General features: G+C 38.1%; 2 protein-coding genes across 4 annotated transcripts in view; one reads left to right on the forward strand and one right to left on the reverse strand.

Annotated features, from left to right (window-relative positions):
* map1aa (microtubule-associated protein 1Aa) overlaps positions 1-12830 on the reverse strand; it is a 29577-nt gene extending 16747 nt beyond the window's left edge. The window contains 3 exon segments of the mRNA XM_079595338.1: positions 11211-11312; positions 12603-12812; positions 12815-12830. Coding sequence (XP_079451464.1) covers positions 11211-11312; positions 12603-12812; positions 12815-12827 — 325 coding nt within the window. The 5' untranslated portion in view covers positions 12828-12830.
* Positions 12831-14929: 2099 nt separating this feature from the next.
* Positions 14930-25233, forward strand: part of tp53bp1 (tumor protein p53 binding protein, 1) — a 31445-nt gene continuing 21141 nt past the window's right edge. For 2 of the 3 annotated variants that reach the window (XM_079595351.1, XM_079595353.1), the window contains exons 1-14: positions 16470-16917; positions 18257-18462; positions 18552-18630; positions 18716-18797; positions 18924-18982; positions 19404-19517; positions 19607-19661; positions 19957-20123; positions 20867-20993; positions 21206-21294; positions 21375-21574; positions 21913-23209; positions 23315-23431; positions 23580-23780. In XM_079595351.1, the coding sequence (XP_079451477.1) occupies positions 18283-18462; positions 18552-18630; positions 18716-18797; positions 18924-18982; positions 19404-19517; positions 19607-19661; positions 19957-20123; positions 20867-20993; positions 21206-21294; positions 21375-21574; positions 21913-23209; positions 23315-23431; positions 23580-23780 (2767 nt within the window). In that variant the 5' untranslated portion in view covers positions 16470-16917; positions 18257-18282. Of the gene's footprint in view, positions 15059-16469; positions 16918-18256; positions 18463-18551; positions 18631-18715; positions 18798-18923; positions 18983-19403; positions 19518-19606; positions 19662-19956; positions 20124-20866; positions 20994-21205; positions 21295-21374; positions 21575-21912; positions 23210-23314; positions 23432-23579; positions 23781-25233 lie in introns of those variants that run through there. The other variant, XM_079595352.1, reaches the window with a different exon arrangement.

Below are 25233 nucleotides of genomic sequence, written 5' to 3' on the forward strand. Positions count from 1 at the left end.
AATACATCTGACCTCAGCAAGCAAATGGCTGATATCTTTTTTAAACAATCCACATCAGAGATCATCACAAGTTGCAAATGTTTCAATCACTGCCGTTCTAAACACAAGTAGCACTTATTTGTATCAGCTCAACTGACATGTTATGAGCATATCGTTCAAACAAGATGAATACTGAAGACAATATTTTTTTATAATCATTTCACATGACACATAGGTGTGTCCATATGAAATGACTATTCTGTCATCATTTACTTAACCTGGTCCAAACCTCTATGACTTTCTTCTATAAAAAATAAAATAAAATAAAAGATGCTAATGTTTTCCCAGAGATGATCTTTGTTTCCGTATGTGTCCCACAGTAATTCGCTTTTGAAACAATATAGCAGCCTGAGCACGAGTAGCCTAAATGATGACTGATTTTTCAAGGTGAACTATTCCTTTCCTTTAAGATGAAATAGTTTACAACGAGCAAATATCTCAGTCCATCACTCTGGTTCTGCTTCACAGAGATACCTAATTAACTAATCTATGAGATTTATATCTGGCCTGTGGATGGAATCGGCGCTCATTTTTTTTTATCTGACGCGGTGACGCGTACTCGAGCGCGCGCGCGCTACAGTAACATATTCCTCAGATGCCCTGCTGCATCCCATAATAATCAGAATCACAATTAAGATGAAATAATAAGGTGTTTCCACAAAATTGGATTTCTGTGTCGATTTCTGACAAAATCCAGATAATTAATGTTAGCAAAAAAATGTAAATTCCGCAACTGTAGTGGCTTGAGAAAATGGGCTGAAATAGAAAACAAATCTAGCAAAAGTGAGGAACCAAATAATAAATAAAATGACATTTTCTCCCTCATGTTCTAGCTCAAATATTTCCCTTATGCTGTCGAAGATGTTTGCTTATCACCTTAGCATCTTAGATTCCTCGTACAGTGCGATCCTGTAGCCTACTACTTTCATGCACTCTCACTGATGGCATAATCGTGCACGCTTTACAACAGCTTGGGTTTCGGCGACCTTTAGATAAATCCGTGCACAAGCCAAAAGCGATACAGACCCATTCAGTTTAAGCGGTTGACACGATAGGCTACTAGATCAGCAATACTGCACATTTCATGAATGAATAACCTCGGTCAGAGATCAAGATATTTGAACCATATATGCCAATAATCAAACATCTGAAGAATTATATGACAGATTAGACCTACCGTTGCTGATGCTGAGCTGTGCGTATCGTACGTCGAGAGCGCGCACACAGACACGCGAGTGCGCGAGCGGGTGTGGGTGTGGCCTATGAGCCTGCATGCACTTGATGACACTTGAAGAATAAGAAATATGGTACAATGTGATCACATTTCCATATGCCGCTTTAATTCGACCTTGTATGTGGGTGATTATTTAATTGCAGGTACATTTGATTTGGCGTCCAAAGTCATTTGTTTCTGCTTTTTTCAAATGGTTATATTTTTTATTCGTTTAATTATTTGTTACTCATTGACATGGATCACAAGATGTAACAGGCCATAACAATATAATAATTTCTGTAAAAGGTGTCTGATATAGCTGAAAATCATGATATCTTTTTATCCGAATTAGTCAGTGTATTTTTATCCCATCATGTATCATTGTGTCATCAAAATATAAAATTTACTTTACTTTTGGTAATATTTAATTTATTTAATTTATAAAAGTCCTATATATAGTAATTTTCCTAATTATACTACATTAAATTGTTTAAAAATAACTTATATCTTAAATGTGTGCCCATAAATCTTGGGTCAAACTGTAAGACACAGGAAATGATGTCACTTTCCCTCACTGATAAGATCTAAAGCACTGAAAGGTATGTGTGCCCTCTCTGAGAAAATATTTTAATCTAAAAAGTTCTTATCTCAGACTGAGTTATTTTGTTAAACCTTAAAATTGTTACCACAATATCAAAAGGAAAACATAATTTATCTGATCACACGGTGGGTTGTTTAAACGTCTTTTAATCATGATTTCATTAGTGCCATGTGCACTTAGCATTTATGCTAACAAGTGGAGTTTTTGGCTAAAACGTTTAAAATGGTAAATTCTGTAACCTCAAACCCTCTTACCAAGGTAGAGTAACAATGTTAACAGTAGTATGGAAGTAACTTGTGTTTGGCAAGCACTAACTAAATTATTAAAATTGAATGTTTTCAGTGAGATACTGGAAATAATTTCTGTTAGCGAACAGTTTCTTTTTTTTTTTTCATTTTAAATGCAAAATGGATCTCCAATTATAGAATCACTTATATGACATTTATAAATTTACAGTGAACTTAGGTAAAGGGAGCGCAATTAGCTAATAACCGGTAAAATAATAACCTGGGTTCTGAGTTTGAGTTTTTTTAAATAACTAATAAATCACTTTCAAGATTGTAAAAACTAGCTCTGCATATCAAGAGCATGTCATTTTTTTAATATATATTCTATAACAATATTGTTTATGTTCAACTGAAGCAAGTCTCTATTTTTCAGCCTATATGTGCTGTAATTGTCAAGAATGACAAGGATGGGCCATTTAGCAGTTTATGTACAGCTGATCCCAGACCGACAGCTGCAGGGCAAGACTGCCAAAATCTGCCCCGTTAACTGCACTCCATCAGCATTCTCTCGCAGACGGTCTGCCTGACTCCGGCCACCTCTCTGACAGTGAGCCAGCGCACTATTGTGTTTACAGTAGGAGTGTGATTATACAGGAGATTATAGTAATATTCAAAAAACAAAATGACCTAAATGAGGAAAATCATGATTTAGTTAATTCCGTTTGAAAGATGGTTTTAATAGAGGGATTGAGTTTTTAATAGCCGGGAGCTGATGAACGCTGCTACAAAAAGGGTTTGCATTTGTTAAATCAAATTTAAATTGATGCTATTACAAGATTATAAATAGACACTTCCAGACATATCCTAAGCAACTGTTCAAAGCAGCAGTCTGGCTGATGCCGCACCCTTGCTGCTAGACAGCCTGTGTCCATCTCTTGAATTATCTCAGTTATTTCATCCATTCAATACAGTCCCAAGATAAAAGCTTGCTCTTGCAAAATGGGTGATGCATTAGCACATTACCACAGAGTTAAAACCTCTTCTGTAGAATTTTGCAGCAGAAAAATGTAGATGCAAAGCTTGATTTATCATGCTTCTGTAAGCACGTCGAATGTCTTCCTGTGGTCTTACAGACACTATTTGAACGCGCTACTACACCCTAGCAGTGGGGAATCATGGTTTTGCTTACTACAACAATAACCCCCCATTTTTGCTAAGACCTTTGGTCCAGAGTCTGGGCGTGGGCTCAGGTTTCACTGTGGTGTGTGTGTGTGTGTGTGTGTGATGCAAGATCCAGCCCTGCAATCAATGTCACCATCAAGCAGACTGGAGTCGCATGAGCGGCATGCTGACGTCCAGTGTTCATGTGCAGACTGCAGAGGTATAAAAGAGCAGAATCAATAGCCCATCCTGAATTATTAATCAACACACCAGACCGACGTAAAAGCACTCTCTGCTTCGGCTTCATAAGTGGAGAGATTTATACTTTTTACACTCTTGTCTAAGACAAGATTTGCATTTCCCGTGCTAACGTCGAGGTGAGATAATCACAAATCAACACTTCACTTAACAGCTCAAGTTTCAGGGCTGTTTGTGAAAAATCAGCTCCATGTTCAACGGTGTTTAGTTTCCCAAGCTTAGATTTTGCAGTTTTTAGCATTTTATTTCATAATAAAATCCTCTACATATAGATCCCTGTGAAAATAGACTGTGAACTAATCACATTTAAACTCTCATTAGATATCATATAATAAGCATTTCATAATTTCATAAGCAAATGTAAAAGCTATTGAATTAGGGTTGAGTGTGGCGTCTCCTCGTCTTTCTGGAGCGAGCTGCAGTTGCTCCTCTGATGATAGACTCATCACTCATTTTTCTCCACCCTGTCAATTTCCTCTGTTTATTGATTTAATTATGCTCTGAGCATCACATAGAAACTCATGCAATTAAGTCCCAACTGGACATTTGGAGGCTTTTACAACCAAACGTGCTAAACACAAGGGCTATTACAGAAGCGAGCTGTGGTCGGAGTCATTAACGTGCGGCGTGTTGCTGGAAAATCTAAATGAATTGAACAATGCCCGAGACAGCTGGGGCCATGGTGACCATTCCAGCCTCCTCCCTGCTGCCTCTGGGGACGGAACGGGATCTCTAATGATTGTTCAAGGACCCATCCGTCTGTGTCGGTTGTAAAATCCCTGGCTGAAGTTTCAGGAGGCAACAACACATATGGGAATAGCAACACATATGGGAATTCTAGATTGCACTTTCATCATAATATTTATTTCAAAGTCAATGCAGTAATTTTATCATATATATATTTATATATATATAAATAATATGCATTATATATACATGATATATAAGTACATAAGTATTTATATGTATATATACATATAAATATAGGTGAATTCAAGTGATTGGGACACTTTTTGCATTGAGATTCAATATCAATATCCTATCTTATGTCTAATAACCATCTGAATTAGTCTAAAAATACTCCACCCATCCATCCATGGCATATTTTTATTCATGCATTTATTAGGATGCATTTTTTTCCTATACAAATAAAAGAACTGCTCTTATTCATGCGCTTAACACCTTGCATTAACTAAAAGTCACTCGGTTTTATGCTCTGACATTTCCGAGCAGTCAGCCATGATGACACTGCACTCACATCCTGATCAGTATTCCCAGCACAGCTGCAGGAGTGGCAGCCCAGCCGAACCGAGCATGCTCAGTCCTCATCCATCATCTTCCACTGCTGGCTAAAACAATGCAAGCCATTTCTGTACAGACCAGAGCAGCAGAGTGACTGGCACCTGTCAGTGGAGTGAGAAGAGGAGCTGCTCCCCTGATCTCATTACTGAAAGAGTTTATTCACACGTCTCCCTTTCAGCTTCTGTCTCAAATGCACCGCAAACAAAACCAGCAAGTCTGTCTGCACGTATGGTGGCGGGACATGGACTAATACATCTCCCCCACTGACACATACTACAACGAAAAACATTTTTTTATGATAAGCATCTATGGAATAATGGAATGTATGGAAGAAATAAACCCTTGAAACGTTGTAGTGAAACACTAAATGACGTGCTTTTTGGTGCAACAGTTTTGCATTTTTTCAGTAGTATTTTTGTAAAGCACCCGTGGATGGGCATGCTTTTTATGGATGTAATATTCACCTTGTAACCCAGTTATCAATATGGGAATTCCTTAGAAGTTAGTTTTGCTGTGTGCACTAGCAGAAAAATCCACAGCTTACAAAGACAACAACTTGTCACTGTCAAAAAAGCCAGACCCGCATGTGAAAACAAAGAACATCTTGTTTTCAAGACTCTCTGCTGAAAAAGCTGCAGCTTTTGCCTGTAAGGCAGAATTAGAGGTAATAGTAGTAGACAGGAGTAGTTCACGGGGTCAGTCCACTTCTGGACCAGATCAAACTCTGTTACTGAACGGATGCAGGGGTTCTGTCATAGAAATTCACTGAATCGCATATGAATGAGCCAGATTTACAATCTATAGAAACTACCTTCCGTTTACCATCAATGTAGCCTACAGTATCTATAGCCGAAAGCTTTCAAAAGAAGACATTCCTCTTTTGTACTTCAGTGTGGTTTTAACGTCATCATACTGGTTCAAATACGCTTTGTTTGATGTTTCGTTCAGGTTCTACAGGAAGGAAAATAAATGACCTGATTTGTTCAGCCTGTCAGAAATCACAGATGAGATAAACATCATCGTTTATGCTCTATTTCCCAGAGTTGTTTTTGCTGAAATAAACCTCAAATAGAACCCAAAACCGAAAAATCCCAAACAAAAAAAGTAAAAAATGTTGGAAGCTTGAAAAAATAAAATAAATATAAAAAAAACAGAAACACAATGACAAAAATACAATAACAAAAACCCTCTGAAGATAAAAATAAAAGCTAATGAATAATATGATAGTATATAAATAATACAAAAATGACAATGCTGATTGCTGTGTGCTTAGTTCATTAAGACTTGTAGCAACTGATTAACCTCTAACGCCCAAGTTCAAACAGTATTTGGCCCCACTAAGTTTCCTTGGTCCCAAATACTGTTTGAACTGGTCTTTTGAGGTTGACGGACCAGAGATCAGTGGATTGCCACTTTGCTGGCTCTCTACAAAGTCTGCCCTTGAGAGTCGGAAAAAGCCTTTCTGGTTTCAAAGCATTTTTGTCCCTCAGTAGTGGTGGAGCATTATATCACTTTATCTGTCCTGCCCTTATTCAGACTGCTAATTGCATCTTTCACTTGAGTGCACACAGCAGAATAGCTTTCCCCCATCACAGGGCTTGGGGAAATCATTAAAACAAAGGTTGTCTTAACAATAACTTAATAGGCCGCTGTTAGTCACATTTATTTTATCAGCAGTGTTATTTTAGCATCTTTGAGATATTAATATTTTGAAACAGCTCTTATTTTTGTTTTTCGCATGTTAAAGGGATAGTTCACTTTGAAATAAAATGTTGGTATGTTTTAGCTTACCTGAAGTGCATCCAAGATGTAGGTGTCTTTGTCTCCGCAGTAGGTTTCAATTTTGATATTTTTAGGTCAAACCGTTCTTGTCTGTCAGTCATATAATGCAGGTATATAGGCACTGTCTCCAAAAGCATGCAGAGAAACGTCCAAATTAAAAAATTCCCCATCGTAAGTGCACATTGATGGACACGAAACAAGCTGTTTGTGTGATAAAACGAGCAATATATATATAGTTTTTATCTTTTTTTCGCAACCACGTCCATCTGATCTGTTTACTTAGTCTGCGCAAGCGCCGCAAGTCTCCGGAAGTGGTCTCTCGCGCGTGTACGTCACTCATTGTTTACACCAGAACCTATGCACAGAACAGAGATTGTAGGTAGGACGGCTAATAGAAATGGTACTAGTTTGCGCTTATCCGGGATGTTTAAACCGATGTAAAAAAATACATTTACGTAAGCTCGCGCGAGTGGGAGACCACTTCCGGAGCATTCCGGCGCTTTCCGGTGCTTGCGCAGACTAAGTAAACAGATCAGATGGATGTGGCTGCGTAAAAGAGATAAAAACTATATAAATACTGTTCGTTTTATCACACAAACCGCTTGTTTCGTGTCTTAGGCCATCAATGTGCACTTACAATGGGGAATTTTTTAATTTGGACGTTTCTCTGCATGCTATTAGAGACATCTCTGCATACTTTTAGAGACAGTGCCTATATACCTGCATTATATGACTGACAGACAAGAACGGTTTGACCTAAAAATATAAAAATTTAAACTACTGTGGAGACAAAGACACCTACATCTTGAATGCACTTCAGGTAAGCTGAACATACAAAAATTATTTCAAAGTGAACTATCCCTTTAATTTTAATTCAAGTTTTAATTTTATTGGTTTAAAAAAGCTGTCTATATAGTTTATTATTTTAATTAGTTATTTTAGTACATCAAGGCACGGTTTCACAGACAGGGTTTAGATTATGACAAGATTAGGCCTTAGTAGCTTTTATAAACATTACTGGTGTATCTTGAGAGAAAACAATGGCACTGACATATTCTTAGATATATGTCAGTGCAAGTTGCTTTCAGTTAAAACAGCTCAAACGTGCATTTTAGTCTGGGACTAGCTTAAGCCTTGTCTGTGAAACCGGGGACAAGTATAACATTTGTTTTATGGTTTTAGTAACTATAACAGTACTCTTTGAGTACAGCTGCATTAGCCCTTGAACAATATCAAGCATGTTATGGTTCTGTGGGAATATCATTTTAAAAGACACTGTAATAACGATTAACCATTTGTGTCTTCTCTTCTAACCAAGTCCTCTCCTCTTTGATGGGAGTCAACTGTATAAGTGATATTGATTTCATCTTTTCGTCTTCATCTCAAAACCTTTAATAACGTTGTGAAACCCGTTGACCCTGTTGACCCTGTTGTTTTGAATTCTTTGAGATAAGTCTGCTGGAGTTTCACGACCAGGGGTAATTTTCTGTATTTGTCTTTAGATGCTTTTGTTTTAGTGGTCACTTCTAAGGCAAGGACTTTAAGGACTGCCCAAGCCTATAAAATACAATGTACAGCTCCTTTATTCAGACTTGATGACTGCCGCTTCGACAGCTCGTTCTCAATAAAGAATCCTGCTGAAGATATAACCAAGTCTCCTGGTAAAAGACAGCACACAATACCCAGATTCTCTTGCATTTAAACCTCAGCATGGTGTTGAAATGGTTAATTCATCCCACCTGCAAGCACTCTGATCTACACCCATAAGCCCATTATAGACTATACACTGATAGGGACTCGCATGGACTGCTTCTCTAGTGAATAGAAAGAGGAGGGAATCATTTGGAAGATATATTATATAAGATACCATCATCAATACATAAAGAAGGAGGGACTGATGATTAATTCATGCAGCGATAGATGGCGAGTCAGCAGTCACATTTGAGGAACCATATGTTGGAGGCAGGCTAACAGAGAATTTAGGTTGCAGCCATGACAGAATATTAGGGTGACAAAACAAGGAGTGATAAGAGTGACCGTGCAATCATGTGCTTGCAAGTATGTGTGTGGGTGTGCTGGTGTGCCACGTCGCAGAGGAAGTAAATTTAGATTTAATGCTTTATCCTCTTTAGCTTCATATCTGCTGATGGTTGCAGTGTGCAGCATAGCATGATGTTATCAGCTGTGCTGCTCACAAATGCAACGCTTTAGATACAGACAGAAAATAACAAACGTTGTGTGCTTTAGTTAACCACATACAAAAAAAAATAAAATTTGTATAACTCAAGTCCAAACATGATCAGCCTACCATTTCTTCTTCTTCATACTTACAGTAATAGAGCTTGTAATAAAATATACAAGTTGAGCATATACAGTCGTGCTCAGATTTGATGGGACCCCTGGTAAATATGATCAAAACTGGCTGTAAAAATAAATCTGCATTGTTTATCCTTTTGATCTTTCATTAAAAAAAATGCTAAAAATCTAACCTTTTCATTGAAGTAAAATAATTGAAAATAAATAAATGTGAAATAAATGTTTGAAATAAATGTTTTTCTCCAAAACACGTTGGCCACAATTATTGGTACCCCTAAAATATCTCTGAAGTATATTCCCATTAATATTTACCTTTTTTAGCACACCAGGGTGACTAGGAACATGAAATTGTCCAGCCATGACTTCTTGTTTCACAGGAGTTTAAATATGAGGAAACACAAAGGCCAAATTCCCTTAATCATCACAATGAGTAAAACCAAAGAATATAGTTCTGATGTGCATCAAAAGATTGTTGAGCATCACAAAATAGAAAGTGGCTGTAAGAAAATAGGTAAAGACTTGAAAATCCCCCTTTTGACCAGCAGGGCAATAAGTAAGAAGTTTTCAATCAACTAAAGATGTTACGAATCTGCCAGGAAGAGGACGTGTGTCTATTTTGCCTTAATGGACGGTGAGGAGGATGGTTTGAGTGGCCAAAGAGTCTTCAAGGATCACAGATGGAGAATTGCAGAGATTAATTGAGTCTTGTGGTCAGAAAGCCTATAAAATTTTTTTTTTAAAAAAAACCCTGCATCCCCACATGTTGTTTGGAAGGGTTTCAAGAAAAATGCTCCTCACTCATCCAAAAACAAACTCCAGCAAACTCAGTTGTCAGACACGACTGGACCTTCAAACGGCACAGGGTTCTGTGGTCAGATGAAACATGCTAGATGGGTTTGGTTCACACAAGGATAAAAAGTGCCCCATGTGTACAATTTAATATACCGTTGGATCTTTAATGTTGTGGGCATATTTTTCTGCTGGAGGCCCTGGACTTCTTGTTCAGATACATGGCATCGTGGATTCTATCAAATATCAACAGACTAAAAATCAAAACCTGGCGGCCTCTGCTAGAAATCTTATAATGGGCCATGGTTTGATCTTCCATCAGGACAACGATCCAAAACAAACATCAAAATCAAAAACTCAAAAATGTGTTAAGGAGCACAAAATGAAGCTTCTGGCATGACGTCCCAGTTCCCTGACCTGATGAGTGGAGTGAACTGAAGAAGAGAAGCAGCAACATGGATCTGGGAATCTGCAGGATCTGGAGAGGTTCTGTATGGAGGAACGGTCTCTGATCTCTGGTCAGGTGTTCTCCAAACTCATCCGGCATTATAGGAGAAGACTCAGAGCTGTTATCTTGGCAAAAGCAGATTGCAAAAAGTATTTAATAAAAGGGTGCCAATAATTGTGGCCAACGTGTTTTGGAGAAAAACATTTATTTCATAATGTGATCACCCCCACCCCCCACTTTTAATTCTTTTACCTCAATGAAAGGTTCGTTTTTTGCCAATTTTTCGAATGAACAATAAAAAAGATAAACAATGCAGATTAATTTTTTATAGTTTTGTTCATATTTACCAGGGGTGCCATCAATTCTGAGCACGACTGTATTTAAAGTTGATGCTTTCGATTCTAGTGGAACAATATTCATTGGCGGAGAAGAGATAACTAACTGGCGACATGCGGATCTTGCTTAATTATGAATTATGAACATCCTTGAAGCACACGAACAGATAACATGGGCAAAAAAACATCCACCACACACTCCAAAATGCATGTACTCTGCTGTACAATTTCCAAATGTTAATCCTGCAAACAGAGCCACACTGACTTGAAAGTAGAATATTTATGAGGGAATTAAACGAGGTGCAATAAACAAATGCACTCCAACAATGCGCATTAACAGAATGCAGCCATTTCATTGGCTGCGAGAGCTCCGGTGGGTTTGGCAGGGCCTTACATCAATGCAATCTAATCTTTCTCCATGTGATTTCACATAACTGTTGTTTCACACTCACCTTCTCATAATCTATTAGCTGTCAAATGTCAGGAAGCTTCCTGCTTTCACAAATACTGTGATTCTGACAGAGCAAACAGAATCTGAATCTCATCAAAGGCTTCATAAACATATTCGGTTTTGTAAAATAAAAAAAAACAAAAAATAAAAAACATGGCTATCTGACATTACATGCTGTTTGTTAAAATAAAACAATTAAGTTTTAGAATCCCCCCCCCCCCCCCCCCCCCAAAAAAAAAAGTTTTTTCCCCCCACATACATCATCTTTCTGAAACTTTAATAACTGACCTTTCACCTCTGAGGAGAACTGGGCAGAGTGTCTTGCTTCAAAGAGCTTCAGTTCCTTGTTCAAGTCACAAATGGTCAAATCAATATCCCACGACAGAATCCCTGTTAGATGCACATTTATTAAATCAACAGAACACACTGATAAAATATCTACAATCCTCAATATCCAATATTATACAGACATTTCAAATTTATCATTGATATAACTTCTAAAAAATGATATCATCTGATATGCATACATGTTTTTGTACATTGTAAAAAGAAATCTGTGAAATTTACTGTAAGAAAACAGCAGCTGTGGTTGCAGATATTTATCGTCAAAATATGGTAGCAAGATTTGTACATTTATTGTAAAGAATAAGGTTGTACAGATTTGACCTAAATCATTAACTGATATAATGTTAAGTACTAATGTCTGTTTTGTACCTTTGCAATACACTGAAACCACCAAAAACAGGTGGAGATGATGAGAAAGGTCACATGATGAATCAATGTTCATCACAAGCACCTTTTCCATAAGATGAGGAAGTGCTAATATAGAATCTGCACAGTGTCATTCACACAAACACTGAACAGCATCATGGCAGCACAAGACACCAAAATAATGCAATAAACATCAGTTTAACAACATTAGATGTAACATAAAACCATATTGTACAACTAAGATGAAACGAAAAATACATCAAATGTAATAATAATAATAATACCTTTTATTTATAGGTGCCTTTCAAGGCACTCAAGGACACCGCACAACATAAAACAGATCAAACATACAATCAACAAATCAAACAATCAAATATCTAAAAGCTATTCTAAATATGTTTTAATCTGAGCATTAAAAAGGGAAATTGAATCGAACTGGTGAATATGCAATGGTAAAGAATTGCTTCATCTTGGCGCTGCACAACTGAAAGCCCCACCACCGAATGCACTCAACTTAAAATTTGGAACAGCCAATAATTCTGCTGAGAATGATCTTAACGAACGCGAAGGAGTATACAAATGAAGAAGATCTGAGAGGTGAAATTATGAAGAGCTTTGTCAATGTGTCAGGGCATATCAATTTACAAATTATACAACAAACTGCAAATTTAACAGTATTTTACTGTAAAATTGCATTAAATGTAAAGTTAGATCTATTCACTGTATATAGTGGATATAAGGAAACTTACTGTTAACCAATTAACAGGTTTTTACCGTAGCATTTTTACATTATTTAACCGCTAAAATAATACAAATATTTTTTTACAGTGGATGCTCAGTTATTAACAGCTCTTCATACGGTTCTGCATTAAATGAAGTGTGCAATGGTCACTACTGAACATATGTGTGACTACTGAACTCTCCATGCTGACCCATAGGTAGTAGAAAACCTAAAAGTTGTCGACTCACCACGTTTAATGTGTTCTTTCACTGAATCTAGCTGGTGATCTGTTGAAATTTCTCCGACCACAATGAGAATGTAGTGTCGCGTCTGGCAGAAAGGAGGACCGACGCAGCGCTGCTGTCCAGGGTGCTGAATAATCTCCCGCTTCTCCTGAGGACCTATCGCAGCATCTCCGAGCGGCATTTCCATGGTAACCGAATCTGGAGCTGAGGGAGTTCTTGCATTTCCATGACAACTGCAGCCTCCAGCCCACTCAGGGGGGCGGGGTTAGAGGAGGAGCTGGGAGAGTGGCTCGGAAAACACGTCCTGCTATTGGATAACGGCTGCCAACAAATGCCTACATTTCATCATGACAACTTTGCTGTCCTATCAATAATGTATTCTGAGACACTTGGGAGAAAGAGTTGTTTACGCTTCATCTGCAAATGACTGCGAAAACCCCCCGGATTTAATCCAGGGTAAATTGATGTTCAAACACTGATGTTTATTGAGTCAAGATTTGCTCATCTGATTTGTGTCAGGAGGCAATCACAATACTTACAGATCATCATATACTTTATCTGGAACAACTTGTGATGACAACTTGTAACACAACGAGACGAGTGTTATGCTCGTCAGTGTTTTTTTGAGTAATTTAAATATATCCTGGTCTTTAGTCCAGCAGCTGTTTAGTATTAGAAAAACAAACAAACAAAGGAACAATTATGCCAATTCTCGCTACTGTAACTTTAATGGCATTATTAATCTTAAGATTTGAGTTTTTGTAATTCACACACGATATATGATCCAAAGATTATTAAAAATGTCCATAAATGAATAATGACTGACATATGCAAATGACTGTGTGCAATGTTTATCCATTGCAGATGAAATATAATCTTCTCACGGGGTTTAGTGGTTTGTGTTAGTATGGCTTTTTACTGGCTGATATCTGATGTAAAACATTTCTAGTCATGAGTCAGCATTCTTTAAGAGGTTTACTGCAAAGTCTTTATTGCAGGCACTGGGACATGAGGAGAAGGATTGTATACTGCCCTCTGCTGTTTATTTCATCGCACAAACATTACATGGCGTTCACATGGACCCATTTAAAAAAAAAGACACGAAACCAATAGCCTGTAAGATATGGTCGAAGCTTGAGAGTGAAACCATCAAAAAAGTATAAAATGAGATCAGATACTTTGTCCAAAATCAATTACAATATCAATATGTAGGTAATCTAACACAGACACACAAACACACTTTACATTTGTATTGATATTGTATATTTCAAGTGGCAGCTCCCTTCAATTTTTTATATGTATATATAAATTTATATATATATGTATATATATAATTACCAGTGTTTGTATTATTTCCAAAAGTTAAAAAATCTCTTCAGCTACAATAATCTTGTTATTTTGGACAACGGAAATTTCTGATCTCATTTCATATTTCCATTTTTTTTATGTTTCACTGTCAAATTTACTGGATTTGAAAATATTTTTTTCTTATCACACTCATAGTCCTACTGGTCAGCTTTCTGGAGTGCACTTGATATAATTTACTATCGATTAAGTCATAAGCTCCTTCACTGTTGTATTTGGTTTCAGTTTAGTTTGAAGCACTTCTTGTCTTCACAGTGTTTCTTTGGTTGTTGGGATATAGATTAAGTAAGTAATACATTTCTATATTATCTGTTTTGTATACTTAGTCATAATGTCAGCCACCAATGACCTACACTGCTGTACATCCCACCCTGGCCACTTCTGATCACCCTTCCACTTTTTTTTTTTTTACTGAAGAATTATGCATAGTGTCCTGATTGCTGCTTATTCATCTTTGCTCCTCATTGATGGTCCTAATGTGTGTCCACTTACACAAATCTCTTCACACACTTTACCCCATACCGGTTTGCTTTGACTATTTATGGACCCTAATTGTCATCTTTTGTGGATGACCATTGCATTTGTTCTGCAGGCTAATCTGAACATTGTGTATTCTCATCTACAGTAGCCTACATGGTAATTGCCATGTAATGTGTGACCTGTGTGCTAATGTTGTTTGGTAAGTGTCTGCTAAAAACAAACGCATTTTTTGTATCCTTCTTAACATTCACTGTTTTATACACATTTACAAAAAAAACTTTATTCATTAAATGTAATGTTAGTGTTTCATTTTGGATAATTTGGTGCTTTCAAAGGCAAATTAAAAATATAACAGACACGTTTACACAAGTAAGTCACTAAAATAACAATATCGTTTAGTATTCCTATGTGTTTAGAAATATGTTAGTTCATATTAATTACCATGCGCGCGCATATCAAAAGATGCCAAGGCACCGTCAAGTGACACCCATGTGTCCCACACACACACCCCATCATCTTCATAGAGATAATCGACTCGCACAACCTTTCCTTTTCTTCCTGCTTTCTTCCAGAAACAGACAAGCCTGCGGGTTTGCACAGGATCAGTTTCTCAGGTAATGGACTCATTTTTGTAAGCTGTCGCCATCGCTGTGACTTGCATTTTGTGTTTCCAGCGCGATGCTTTCTGACCGGTGGACGAAGTGATTTAATAAGCTGTTATAAAGGCGTTGTTAGTCTAATACAACAAAGGTTCCCAGACAGTGTGAGCACATCATGTCGACAGGATAAACGCGTCGTTCGCCGTTTGCGTTACCAGATGCCTTCGAGTTCGAGACGACAGGGAATGATAGCTGTCATGTGCTTGTTAAGAAACGTGGTGTTTGGGGGATACGTAGCTAAAAAATATTATTTGGAAAATGTCTCTAAGCCTGTAATAAGCAGCCATCAATCATTGGTATCGACATCATGTCACCTCGTGTGTTTGCAGCCGCTAAACCAATGAAATGCATGATGCGATGCAACACAACACATGATGATCAACACAGAGCTGCATGAAGCAGGTTTATGGGTCATTATGTGAACTGGTGGCGATTTAAACACTGTCAGACAAACACTTTGCTTATTATGCCATTACAAACTAAAACCATACATTTTAAGATATCCTGGAATGTAGTTATGACAGGGTTGACATTTTTACAGTTTATAAATTGCTCAATTTAGGGAATTAAAGGTGCTTCTTAGTATGAATAAATTTATATTTACATATTTTCAATGATCAGTTTACTATACTTGTATTTTGTACAAGTATATATGATATTGTAAAATCATGATAACAGGGTTCAACATGAAAAAAATAGAAGGATGATCACTATAGCCTTTGAAAAACATTTTATAATCTTATATAAAAGTAGTTAATGTAGTTTTTATAGCCTACATTTCGATTAAAAGCAACAACAACAAAAGCACTGGCTAATAAAGCAAGAAGAAATTGAGAAAATAAAAAACATTTGAGAACAGGCCAGAAAGGCATCTTCATGACGGAAAAAAGGAGTTAGGCTATTTGGTTGATGTATTTACAAAGACATCTAGTGACATAGGCCTGAATAATATGAATAATCAATTTATTGAGAAAGTTATTTTTGAAACAAACCATTTGTTTTTTTTACAATGATCCTTGAAATTTCCTTATTTTCAAGGATAAATGAGATGGTTTTCACAGACCTAAAGATAAAAAAACAGCTCCCATGTTATTTACCTGAGTTTGTTTCATTTATTTATTTACATATTATTATCGGCAATGTAATAATAGGCCCTAATAATAATAATAATAATAATATCAGTTTAAAGCTGATGTCTCAGATCAAATGACGCAATTTATAAACTTTTGAATTGAATCAAACCACTCAAGATAGCTTATTATTGTTACAATATATGTAGCTAATTATCATAGCCACTGATTAAGTTCTTGTAGGTCATATGTTGATATTTGTGTTTTAATGGGACTGCTTTTAGTGGGCGTGTTTTGATGTATTGTCTTGCAATGTATCAATGGCGGTCGGGTAAATGACTGATGTTGCAACAAAGCCCCTTAATAATACTCTTACAATTATAGCCAAGTTTTTCTTAACTTAAGGACTTTGAAGCTGGGCATTGGTCAATCAAACACGATGAGAATCCATGAGGCCTTTAAACATCTGCGCAATTCCAGCTTCTTCTTATCTGTAGTCAGACTACAAAACCCCGCCTCAAGCTTCTCTCTCAGCCAATCAAAACAGGTATTCTAGCCGTTCGGTTGAGACAAGAACTTTTGTATCCAATCAACGGCGACTATTCCTGCAGGGTTTTTGCCGCGAAGTAAAAGCTTTCGCTAAGGTTAGGCTGCTAAAAGTATACAGAAGTACTGTATATGCATGCCCCTGTAACATGTTACCGGTTCGCTGAGATGGATTAACACCTACCAGGGATCCAACCAGTAAGATCACAATTTTCTTCCGCTTTCTTTTCAGGCTTCAGCTGCAATGCCTGCTGTGCTAGGTTCATGCTGCATGCATCTCCATGAAAAAGCTGTGGAGAGGCTTTTAATGGGAAAATGCGCTGTGTAATTAATCCACGTGTGTGTCGATTTGAGTTTTAGTAAATCGTTAGTGCATTTCCTGGCGTTCCTTTAGTAAATCGTATCGTTAGTAGTTTTGCGTTGATATCTTGCATTTAGCCTAACGTTACTCTTGAAATTGTTTGCATCGACTTTATACTTTGTTTGGGGTTATGTCGACGTTTCGTGCATACAGGCAGGAAATCAAGCGATTAAAGATCTTAATTAGATCTTCTTACTTCTATAATAAAAAAATATTGTTTGTTTGTAAAATACATTGGTAACTTTTAAGCGTCTAAGACACACGAAAGTACTCTATATTAAACACTCAAAACACCTTAATGTGCAGACTAATCATGTTTTTGCTATTTGCTAATCATACTGATATAAAAAACAATACTTTGGAAATATCGTCAAAATGCCGTACACTCTCATGGGGTGACTTCATGCACACATTCTCTAAATAAAAGCTGTTTTATTATACGTGGAGCGACTCGCCCCCTTAAGGGCGCCGCCATGTTTACATCACGTGACCAGGCACAAAAAAAGTAAGATTTTAAATTAAACTGATTCATGACCAAAACAAAGGAAGGTACTGAATTACTTCATATTTTGACAAAGAGGATCATATATTTTTTTGTCTTTCTGCTTTGTTTTTTAAAGTATTTGAAACTTTAAAAACAATTTCACAAAATCATTAAAGGGTTATTATTTAAATAAAAAAAAGAAAATTCTTTCATCATTTACTTACCCTCATGTTGTTCTAAACCTGTATGAGTTTACACACAGGTACACAAAATAAGATATTTTGAAGAATGATAGTAACCATGCAGACAGTTAGCTATTGACTTCCATAGTAGGAAAAAATACTACAGAAGTCAATAGCTACTGTCTGGTTACCATCATTCTTCAAAATATATTATTTTGTGTTTAACAGAAAAAAAAAGAAACTTATTTGGAACAACTTGAGGGTGAGTGAATGATAACAAAATATTCATTTTTGGGCAAACTGTCCCTTTAAGAAACACATTACCAACTTTTCTCTTGCTAAAAGTTGAGTTGCTTCTATTAATAACAATGATAGTAATTTATGAAGTTAATATACAAACACATGACCCTATCTAGCTTAAATTAGGAAGTCATATTTACTTCTTTCAGTCAGTTTAATTTGAAGTCATCTCTATGTTCTAACCCTCCTCTTTAATCTCTGTGTATGTAGACATCTGCTAACCCTGTCCCATCCTTATGGATCCTGGTGAGGGTGATCTTGATTCAAGTTTTCCTCAGACAGAAAACCCCTGCCTCATAGTAGAGGACTCCCAGCCTGACAGTGTGGCCTTGGAGGACGATCCTGACACCAGCTACTGTGCCCTGCTCGCCCGTCGCCTCTCTAACCTGCAGCCCACTTCACAAAGCCCAGTGCTGGTAAGGCATCACAGGCCATAGTGTGATCTAAGTTTATTATTTTTCATAAAAACTCTGAAAGTTGATAGTGAGTCACCATGTCTTTGCAGGAGCTGATTTCTTCTCCTACTAAAAGTCATTTACAAACTGACAGTCCGATTGATGAGAGTGACAATACAGCCCACTCGGGTAAGTTTAGTACTTCATGGACCAAACCGTTAAATTATTATTTGTTTACAATAAATACTGACAAAGGGTTTTTGATTTGTTTCAGACAATTTGCAGTCTAACCTGGGTCCAGCAGCTACAGAGCATAGTCAAGTTCTTGAAGTTTGCTCTGTTCCTATTTCAAAAAGGTACTAAAAATATGAAGTTTTAAAATTTTCCTAACTACAAATAGGAAACGTTTCCTAACTTTTAAACTACAAATCTTTAATGTTTGTTTTTTCTGCTATCTGTGTTTGTAATTGTTCATGCGGAAGTGTTACAGAGCACATGGAGTCTGAGGCGAACTCCACCACACACTGTACAGAAGCGCATGGTAAGATGTCAAACAATGTATGCATGGCAGTGTTATTTTAGTTTTATTTGTATACTATTATAATTATTTTTTAGTTTATTTGTGTATACAGTTTTCACTTTAATTGTAGTTTAAGTTTTAGTAATTTGTTTGTGCTTTATGAGTTTTTTAAAAGATATTAATTTAATTAATTTTTTATTTCAGTTATAGTTTTAGTAATTCTAGTACTTTAACTTATTAAAGTTTGTTACCAGGGCGACATTTATAATTTTCATTTTTTAAAGTTATGTTTTTTATCTAATATTTACATTTTATTACTTTATTTTAATGGTTTTAGTTTTAGCATGTTTCAGGTTAGTGTCACCATGGCCATTAACGTCAGAGTAACGTTACTCTGCTGCCTTGGCAGAATAAATTAATGATTGTGTTGATATGATCACAGAGATGTCTCAGTTCGGTCTTTTGGAGCTGTCGGAGAGCCAGGGTGTCTTTGAGGAAGATGAGCGGGATGGAGCTCCTGCATGTCAAAAAGACGTTCAGAAGCCAGCCAGCCAATGTATGTTTAAATTTTGCTGCAACCACTTGATCTGCTGCCCATTAGTCACCGTTTTTGTTTTAATGGGTTCTTTTAATTTTCTTTGTCAGGTGGATTGAAGAGTTCAGAAAGGACATCATCCAATCAGGATGGAAATTCTGCAGGGCAAGAGTTTATTTTCAAAAGCAGCACTGCTGCACAATTAATCGAAAACAAGCAAGATTATGATTATGGCTTCTGTGATGAACTAATTGTGAGAGTATCAACACTTGTTTGTTGTGCGCATTAATGCATTGCTGAATCAGAAGCTTTAAATTAGTTTTCAGTAAGTCTGGGCAAGTTGTAAGCAGTCTGGAAAATATAAAGGGACCCCCCCCCCATGATTGTGCAGTTCTAACTAATGATAACTTGCCCGTGTTTTTCAGTTGGACATTTTCTAATTTTCCTGATGATATTGTAGGTCAGAGGTCAGTTCAAGCTGTCCTTCGAAGCCTCGGGACGGGGAAAGCAGAAAGCTCAGTATTCAGGCTATATTGCACTCTCAATTACCTGACAGTCAAGAAGATGAAGAAGATGAAGACGTGCTTGTCTCCTCTCAGGATGACATGTTTGAAAAGGAGAGAAATGGTGTGTAGACTCAAATTATAAAATGTTCTGTTTTCATTATGTGTTCTTGCTTAATTCTGGTTTTTGTTTTGTTTATTGTTGGATCGTGTTCACTATAACACGATTTAGCCAGCAGCCATATAACCCTGTAGCCCAAGACTGGTTGCCCACTGAAGCTAAGCAGGGTTGAGCCTGGTTAGTACTTGGATGGGAGACCTCCTGAGAAAACCAGGTTGCTGCTGGTAGAGGTGTTAGTGAGGCCAGCAGGGGGCGCTCACCCTGTGGTCTGTGTGGGTCCTAATGCCCCAGTGTAGTGACGGGGACACTATACTGACAAAAGAGCGCCGTCCTTCGGATGAGACGTTAAACTGAGGTCCTGACTCTCTGTGGTCATTAAAGATCCCAGGATGTCTTTTGAAAGAGTAGGGGTGTAACCCTGGCACCCTGGCCAAATTTGCCCAGTGGCCTCTGTCCATCATGGCCTCCTAATCATCCCCATATATATATATATATATATATATATATATATATATATATATATATATATATATATATATACTAATTGGCTTCATCACTCTGTCTCCTCTCCACCAGTAAGCTGGTGTGTGGTGGGCGTTCTGGCGCAATATGGCTGCCGTCGCATCATCCAGGTGGATGCTGCACATTGGTGGTGGTTGAGGAGATTTCCCCTTCTATGTAAAGTGCTTTGAGTGTCGAGAAAAGCGCTATATAAATGTAATGAATTATTATTATTATTATAACAGGCACCAAGGCAGACAGCAGCGTTTCAGAGCTTGACAAAGAACACTTTCCAACATCCACACCTGCACAAAGTCTTCGCTTGCTTCATCTGTCTGGACAGGGCACACTTGTACAGGAGAGTCTTTCACAGTAAGTGCTTAATCTTAGCATGATTTATTGATAATAATTTTTTTGGTTGGAGGGTAAAATTAAGAATCTGCTATTTAAAGAGTATTGATTAATGACATGATATTCTAATGTCTGATATAGCATACATGCTACATAATCTCACTTTTCTATATGTACAGTGAAAGAAAAAAAGTGAATTATGGTATTCAGTAATTGCCCATTTTCCTTAACAGGCAATCGGTTGACTTTGTGGCTGCCACTCAGGACCATTTAAGCCAAACACCTTACATTGTCCCCAATTCACCCACAGAAAAAGAGCAAAGTAAGTGTTTTTCACATACAGATAAGGCTTATGTGATGAAAATGTTTTTTTTAAATGCATTCCTAAATTATTCCATTTAGATGATAATGAAGCTGCTGAATCCCCAATGGACACATCAGCCCCCCCTGATGACCAGCCACAAGGCAGAGAGGAGGAGCCGATGGACACGGACCCTTGCCCCAAACCACAACCCACTGCCTCCACTCCAGTGTCTCAGAATACCCCTGGATTTGTTCTGGAGAAAAGTCTCTCTGTCCCCAGCCAGCCTGAATTCTCACATGTAAGCATCAATTATTCAGACTAAAGGTACGGTCGCACTGACCGTTGTTTGGCTAATTTTGTGGTGAAATCCAGCCATTCAATAGAAATCCACACAATTGGAATTTCGCAGTGAGGACGAAAGTTTCCCCCACACAGTTGGGGTTCAAGTTGGTCATGTGGATTTGTGAGCTGTGCTTTACACATCTATGCTTTTGACCGTAGACAATGGACCTATTTTACAGACATTTCATTAATATGACCGCACCTTAACTTTGTGTTTAGTCTGTGAAGTTTCAATTAAATATCTCTTGCACATTCTTTTTTTTACAATATACTTTCCATGTCTTCTCAATGTAGGACGTGTTTATTTCCACTCCAAGTCTTGAGCCTGGAAACAATAGTCAAGGGACTGAGAGCTCAAAGAGGAAATTGTCTCACCAAAACAGCCCATCAGCAACCGAGTCAGCGTCGCCCAAGCAGAGCGGCCCAGCGGAGCAGCTAAAAAAGTCTTCAAGCAACGTTGCACAACCCTCTGAGGGTACCGGGTGCTTTCAGTTGCAACTCGACAGTGAAAACAGCAGTTTTACTCAGAAGACACAGTTGTTCGTTGTGGAGGAGGATAGCCAAGCCACACAGATTGAGGAAGAGGAAGAATCTGCTGATGCTGACAAGAGTAACTCAGTCCCTAAACACCTTTCCCAAACTGCAAGCAAGAACGGTATGGACGCTGATCCCGGAAAAACATCAAATTCTCAAAGTCTTTCCAAGGTGCCTGACTCAAAAAGTACAAGTGCTTTACCTGAAAAAAACGAAGACTGTATCCCCTCTCAAAAGCTCTCACAGGCTGTTAATGTAGGGAACCAGAATATAAGTGCTACTCCAGGTGCGACTCCGTCCCAGCTTTCTGTCGGTGCAGACTGTGTTTCAGACACCCCTAACTTACCGCAGACAAGTAAAACCACAGCCGCTGGCTCTTCTCAAGTCTCGCCATCAGCTGATAGACCTGCAACCCCTGTTCCTGTCCCCCAACAGTCTCCGTCTCAGTCAGTCTTGACTGTGTCGTCCCAAAAGAACACAGAGAATGAAAAAGAACATGCTAGTCAAAGCAAGAGACTCAGTCAACCCATGACACATAGCCACAGTGTTACTACAGACAGTGTTAGAAATACTGAAGTGGAGGAGCGGATGGATGAAGGTGAGATCCAGAAGACTGTGAAGGGTGATGACACTGGAATCAACCTGGCTTTGTCTCCGAGTGAGGTGCTTTCTCCAGAACCCATGGAGGAGGAGAATGGAGAAAAGGAGAAGGAGACGACGTCCCAGTGTGTACCCAGCAGAGATCAGCACTCCACCAGCAAAGAGGACTCCTTCAGCGTCATGGTGCTTGAAGAGAGCCAGAGGGTCTCTCAGGAGAAAGTAAAGGTTGGGAGGTCACAGCCGTTCATAAGCTCCTCGCAACCTGTGAGAGGCTCCGTGCAGGACAAACGTGAGGCCGTGGCAAAGATCTCAGGGTCTCAGCCAGTGGGATCTGCTGAGGTTTCACCTTTACAGCTTGAGAGAACTAAGTCCCAGAGCACAAAGCCCAGCGATTCAGGACAGCACAAAGTGAACTCTGATAATGCCTCCAACAAAAGTCTGAGCGACAGCTCGGGAGGTGGGATTAAGCTGCAAACAAATGATCTATTCTCCCTGCTGATTATGTAACCTGTCTTCAGGAAATCCAACTTGCTGTTTTCTTTTCCTTTTTTTTCCTGTCCAGAGCTTCCGTTTCACTTTACATTGCCCAAAGAGGGTGAGCTGATCCGCCCGGCAGTGAGTGCAACTCCTCCACAGATTAGTCAGCTGAAAAAGACACCGAGGCACAGCACTCCTATTGGTGGGTGTCCCCTTCTTTTCGTTGCATAACATTTGGATAGATGTGTTTAAACATCAGTATGCTGAGCTGATGCTGCACAGCCCTCCCTCTTAACTTCCGTGTTCTTGTTGTGTTTTCGTTTTCTCGGTGCCCTTTTGGTGTTTTGCAGAGATGACCTCGTTCTCAGAGCCGTCAGAGGCAGACGTTACCAGGGAGACGACAATGGCAGCCAGTGAGATTTCGGTAGAGGAGAGCAGAGAGGGTGAAGAGCCAGCTGCAGTGGAGCAAGATGGGAAACTGAGTCTCAGGATGAAACTGGTGACCCCGGTGGAGGAGGGCAGCTCGGGCTCAGAACATTTCAGCCTGCAAAGTAAAAGCCGTTTTTTGTTGTTTTTATATGTTATTTCCAGACACATTGACATTTTCACTAGGGCTGGGGGATATGGCAAAAAAAAAAAAAAATCAGAACGGTTAACCGATTCACAATTTCGATTATTTTAATGTTTAACTAGTCGACTTAAACACGTAACTGAAATATGATTCAAGTGACATTCTCTTTGTTAACGATTTGGGTACACTTTCTATTCCAAGTGCACCACACCTGAAGTGATCAACGTGGTGTAAATGTAAAACAAATTACTTATTTGTTAAATAACTTTGCAGAAAATATGCATGAAATATGAAGGCACATATTGTACAAACTTATCTTAAACATATCCTATATACTCAGAAATAATATAAAATAAAAAAACTGCTAAATATTTCTTAGCCAAAAAGGAATACCAATAAATAACTCCAGTATTAGGCTATTATTACAGCAAGGTTTTGTAAAAACATAAAATAACGGCACCTTTCAACCTGTCACCATCATGCAAACACAATTTTCAAATATATAGTAGTAGTACTTTACAGGTTTTTGCATTCCATTGCACTATTTTTATGTTTGGCGGATGTGTTTGGCTGTCTTTAATATAGTTAATATCACACAAAGAGTGCTAGTTTTTTCAGATTACAAATGCTATATTGGTTTTATACTACAGTTCAATAAACAATAGGACAACATTCAGTGACTGTAGACACAATATTGCCTGTTTTTGCTCTATTTCGCCACCGAAAATAGTTCCAAACAAAGCCACAGGCCTGTTTTGCGTCTCTAAGCAACACAAGGCGGCGAAAAGACTGTTTGTGAAGCTCCTCAGACTGTACATTTACATGGCAGATGCTCTCTCTAGATCAGCGGCAGCTTGAACACAGATTTGAATGTTGCAGTGGGATAATTGCGCGCTCAAAGGTTAAAGTCCCTAAAGTCTTTGGTTTAAAGCCTGTTTCACGTCACACGCGTCAGCGGAGCCCATATCAATGAATGAGTGTTCACGTCGGAAGCGTGATTGCCGACCCTCTCATTCATTAACATGGACGGCGACTCACGCTGCACACGCTCCGCTGATGCTTGACGCGAAACAGCCATGGTAATAGAGAAAGCGGACTAGTTGTCATTTAGAAATAAGATCGTGTGGGTGTTTGAATCGAGATCGCGATCTTTTAACAATTAATCGTAAAGCTATAGTTAAAACTCAGTGATTCAATCATTAACAGTGACTTGCTGCTTGCCACCTACTGGTGGTTTTAATTTCACATTTAAAGTATCTTCATTTTTTACAAATCATTACAATTCATTTAAAAATATAAATATTCAACGTTTTATGTTTAAAACCTCAAAACATTATTTAGGTATTTGTAACTGCTGGTTAAAAGCATTCATGTCCCCTCTGAGCTGCATTAAACAGTCTGTGTAAATGCATCTAAATGACACTTCAGATGCA

Source organism: Phoxinus phoxinus, assembly GCF_949152265.1.
Source record: "Phoxinus phoxinus genome assembly, chromosome: 2".
NCBI lineage: Eukaryota > Metazoa > Chordata > Actinopteri > Cypriniformes > Leuciscidae > Phoxinus > Phoxinus phoxinus.